At 43.0% G+C, this 4,980-nt stretch overlaps 1 protein-coding gene across 1 annotated transcript; it reads right to left on the bottom strand.

Annotated features, from left to right (window-relative positions):
* Positions 1-1,792: 1,792 nt before the first annotated feature.
* Positions 1,793-2,497, bottom strand: LOC149314083 (uncharacterized). The gene has a single exon (XM_089523058.1). The coding sequence runs from the start codon at positions 2,495-2,497 to the stop codon at positions 1,793-1,795; it is 705 nt and encodes a 234-aa protein (XP_089379184.1).
* Positions 2,498-4,980: the final 2,483 nt, after the last annotated feature.

The following is a 4,980-nucleotide window of genomic DNA, read 5'->3' as shown; positions in this document are numbered from 1 at the left end:
GCGCCTCTCTTTGCTCTGCAGGAGCACAGCAGCAAATAAATTGTGTGGTGCTGCTGTGGAGCAAAAAAGGAGCACCTGAAAGCGACTCCTTTTTGTACCACTGCTGCGACGCAGTAAAGCGGCAGAGATGTCATGATGACATCACAGCTGCACTGCTCCGTTTGGAAGCGGTGCAGCCGTGATGTCATTGTTACACACCCTGTCTGGTGGGTGCGCCACAGCTGTGGTGCCCTTGTCACATGCAAGGGTTGCCGGGTATGTGGGCGCTCTGCCCACCAGGCAACTCTCGCACATGACAAGGGCGCCGTAAGGGCCTGTCTGTTCCAGGCCATAGTTTTTAAGACTGAATCTTGACTGACCATCTCTGTAATAAATTGATTATATTGGGTTTGTGTCAGCTGGGCCACTTAGAAATTTAATAAGTTTCAGGATATCTGAAGAATGTTTGTATTTATGAAGGATGGCTTTGAGCTCCTTAATTTTGATGTCTGCCCTTGCTATGAAGGTTTTGTAATCACTTGTAGAAGATATGACGACTCCGCTTGCCACTATACTTGCCACAGGGAAAGCTGCTGTGGTGAGCATTGTAGAAAGTCCATATGTTGCAGGAGCCAAGATGAGTCCCACAAGAGATGATGCTATTGCTCCAACAGAAGACCATTCACTGACCTTCCTTGCAGCTTTGGCTTTGTTGAGAGACTCAATAATTTCGACTAAAATTTTGGGGCATTCTTTCCACGTGTGTTCTATGATCTCTGATCTTTGTCGGAGTTCTTCTATTAGTGTCACTGTTTCCCACCTAAGAAGTAGACAAAATGGATTCTTACAGTAAGTAACTCTGGTCATTCATTGGCTCTGGACATTAATAGAGGTTAAACATGAGACAGAATTCTGCTGGTGATTCATGCAGGAATAAGTTCCCCTACAGAAGTTGTTGGATATTTCATCCAGTGCCCAGTCTACTAATCCAGTTCAAGGTTCTAGAAGGAGAATTGCAAATCCAGTCTTGCTGCACACACAGATACACATCCTTGGCTGGTGTCCATCTCTCTGACCCTGCTGAAATTGGCAGTTCTACTTCCTTTGCATTTCATTGCACTTGGCTATTTTAGTTGTTCATACAGCTGTGCAACAGTACCACTCAACACAACACACTGATTACATAGCACAATCATTGAGTAACCACATGCAGAGATATGTGTAATGTAACCCTTTATATTTTAGCCTTTTTCTTCTGGCAACAGAACAGGCATGCCAGGGCCTGGGCAACTTACTGATACATAGAGCCTTATCGCAGTAGACAAATCTCACTCAGAAATGGGATTTTAAAAGTAGAAAAACCCACAAATGTGGGATTTTTTTCAGACGCATTTGCACCAAACAGCAATTACGCAAAAATAAAGCAAACAGAAAGTCTAAAAAAAAAAAAAAAAAAAGAGCATTGAGTGTGGCTTGGGAGAAAAGCTGGTTGCTAGAATGAGGAACAGGAGAGAACAAATTTGATTGATTGATTGATAATACCCAACTTTTATCTTGTGATGAGATCCACAAAGAAGAGAGAAAGTTGTGTTTGAGATTAATAGGTTGCAGGGATGAAGGATCTGTGTGGTGGAGTAGACGAGAGAAACATTTTTAGCAGAGCTTTCAAAAGTTATTTTTTTGGGCATATAACTTCCACTACTTGCAGAGGATTCTGGGAGTTGTGACCACAAAAGGCCCCCCCCCACAACTCAGCCTTTTAGTTTAAAAGCCATATGGCTTGAAAGGAGACACCTTTAGGATAAGATTTTACTTACGTTTTCTGAAAGTTGCAAGTGTGAAAGTGGTCAGGCACTGAAGATTCACAGATGGAGTACCTTTTTGTTTCCCCACAGCAGAGGTATTTGCCATTCATATACTCTTTACTGTGGTTGATGGTGAGCTCAAATTCATGCTGAATGTTGTTGGCATTCCAGAATGCTTTCTTAAGGGCATCCCAATAGTCTTCGTTAAGAAGAGGGATTGTTGAGTTGTGTGCAGGACTCAGATTGCCTTTTACCATGGAGCCTTTGCAGCCAACAAAAAGGGTGCTCTCTTCATAGGTGAGGTCGTCAGCACCCAGAAAGTGAGATACTTCATGAATGAGTATGCCTGGCTGAGAGTTTCTTCCAAGATACTTTGGAAGAATCCAGAAGAACCACGGAGACAAGTAGATAGTTTTTGTCTCATCATGTGGGTACACATAAGCAATGGTGTCAATTTTGGCCAGGCTATTATCTTTCTTAAACGTTACCTTCTTGAGTTCTGCAATGAGCTTTTGAACTTTGTCTTCAGTCATTACTGCATGACGTTCCATCCAAAATTGCTTTGTCTCTTCTCCTTTAAGGACAACTTTCTCAGGTATCTTCATCAGGACCTTGTCCTTCTTTTTCAGGGCATCTTGCAAAATCTCCTGGGCCCCCCATTTGGCTTCTTCAGCAATTTTTGCCTCCTCCGTGCTTAGCTCTTCAGTTTCCATAAGAAATTGCTTCATCAGGAAAGCAGATGGTTGGTAAGATGTTTATTTGTTCTTTCTATTGAACAAAAGGATTTATTCTGGAGTCATAACTGTGTAGACAGAAATGTACACCAATCCACACTAATTTTCTAATTCAGTTTCCACCCTCCTCCCTCCCCCCCCTCCAAAAAAAAGAAAGAAAGCAGATGAATGTTGCCCGATGCCATAACCAAGAATTGGCAACACTGGGCATTCCTGTCCCCTCCCCCCAATCTACTGGCATAAAGATGATACAGGATACAATGTAATGTATGGGCTTGCAATCTTGTTAGGTAAAAGGATACAGTTTCTCAGCAAAACTCATAATTTTGTCACTTCCTAGGAGTGTCTCCAAGTCTTCTGTCATGTTGCTCTGTCTGACCAAAACAGCTTTTCCATCTCTTTACAAGACCCTGCCCTCATATCATGAATATTTCTGCTTTCATTTTGATCTTAGTTAAAGATCCACAAAGAACCATTGGTCATAGGTGTCAAACCAAGCTGAGATGCAGATTTAAACTGCAAATAAATTATTAACTTCCCTGGATGAAATTCGGCCTGTTACTTGGCTAACATAACTTACACAGCTGTCAAAAGGATAAAACATGGTATTCCACTTTGCCTCACTGAGAAGAAAGATGAGATATAAATGTAAGAGGTAGTGATCTTACAATTCCAGACATATCTAAATGAAACTGATTATTCAATTCCATTCCTCCCGGCATATGAAAATGCTTTGGTTCTCCAGACCTCCTCATGGCTTTTAACCCAAATGGCCATGATAATCTTATGGACTAACTGGTAGCAGTGGGCTTTGGAAGTACTGTTTTGTAGTGGTTTCAGTCTTTTCTGTCAATCCATATTCAGGTTGTAGTTTTTTGTTGCTGCTGCTGTGTGTCTTCAAGTCAACTTTGACTTATGGCAACCCTATTTTAGGATTTTATTGGCAAGATTTATTCTGAAAAAGTTTGCTACTGCTTTCCTCTAATGCTGAGATAGCATGAGGCAGGAGTCGCGCTCTAATTTCCTGGAGACCTAGTCCAGTTTTCAAACCATTATACCATGCTAGGTCTCTCAGTCAGGTCATGCTTCTGTGGGATGAATGTTTGACTTTTTGGTCTATAACAGTGGTCTCCAAAGCATGCTCTTTAAGGGATTTTGGACTTCAGCTCCCAGAATCCCAGCCAACATGGCTGAGGCTTCTGCGGGTTGAAGCCCAAAATCTCTTAAAGAGCACAGTTTAGGGACCAATGGCCTATAAGGTCTCAGAAGGTTCTATCTTATATCTCATGCTCTATGATTCTATGATTCTATAATATTGCATGAAACTACTCAGAGCAGTCATTTGGAGAAAGGTGCTGTCAACATGCTGGTGATATCCAACATGTTGCCAAAAAACAACAACAACAGTCCAGCCCCTTGAATGTTGCTTTGACTTGATATGGACTGAATGAGAATGAATGTGTTGAAGTTCAGTCCAGACTGAACAGAGGCGGTCTTTTGGGTTACCGAAGACTTGCGGATTGGAACTCAACCTGTTCTGGATGGGAAGTGAACTCCCCTGAGGACCAGGTAGCTATCTAGTGCTCATTGATCTTGTGTTATCCCTTGATCCTCAGGTGGCAGCAGTGGAAGGGAGTCTGCATTTGCACAATTAGGCTGCAACTTGTTCTGAGTCAGCCCAATTGGCAACATATCCAGGTTCTAGTTGTGTCATACTTAGATTACCAGAAGGCCCACTCTTAGCCAGCATTCAATACTGAGACCATATTACTGTGTATCTACCTTGAAAAAAACCCCAGTGGTTGTACATTTCTTTCCAGATTGAATCCAAGCTATAGCTTTTAACACTGAAAGTCCCAAAAGTCTTGACATTTAATGAACAAAAAGACTCTATGGGGCTGAACAGACTGCCCCCAAGGAGTGGCCTGCAGCCGCCTCCTTTGTCACCAGATCGGGGACGCAACTACATGCTGCAGGCCCAATTTGGCATTTCCACAGAGCATAAAGGAGCACCAAAAAGTGGCTCCTTTTTGCACTGTGGAAAGGGCATCCTAGCAGCTTTTCTCTGCTTCTTCGGCGCAGTGCATGTAAGCACTGCATCAAAGACATAGTGTGATACTACCTGCCATCTGTTCATGTGGGCAGCATGGGGGCAGCATCCAGGTGGCTGGTGGGTGGATGCCATGCCCCCACTCTGCCCTGAGGCCGGTTCTTTATGCCAGTCTGTTCAGACCCTATGTCTCATTTATGCAGTTTCTGATCATTAAGATCTGGAAATGAGGCCCTTCTGAGGCCACAGTTTTCCCTCAGAGGTCTGCATGTTGAGCAGACAAGAAAGGGATTTCTGTTGGGTTTCTTCCTGGAATAAAGCACTGTGCCCCATCAGCAGGAGCAGGCCGACTTGATTCACCTATAATTTTAAAGTGATTTCCACTGGGGCAAAAAATGCTAATTTCACAAGT

This window comes from Sceloporus occidentalis, unplaced genomic scaffold (assembly GCF_023333645.1).
Source record: "Sceloporus occidentalis isolate IW3139 unplaced genomic scaffold, rSceOcc1.0.p SCAF_4, whole genome shotgun sequence".
In the NCBI taxonomy this organism is placed as follows: domain Eukaryota; kingdom Metazoa; phylum Chordata; class Lepidosauria; order Squamata; family Phrynosomatidae; genus Sceloporus; species Sceloporus occidentalis.
The sequence above is the reverse complement of the archived record's forward strand: the minus strand, read 5'-3'. Positions and strand labels throughout refer to the sequence as shown.

What these genes read in the sequence shown, in the direction of transcription:
- LOC149314083 (XM_089523058.1), bottom strand. Translation starts at nt 2,497, where the DNA reads ATGGAAACTGAAGAGCTAAGCACGGAGGAGGCAAAAATTGCTGAAGAA.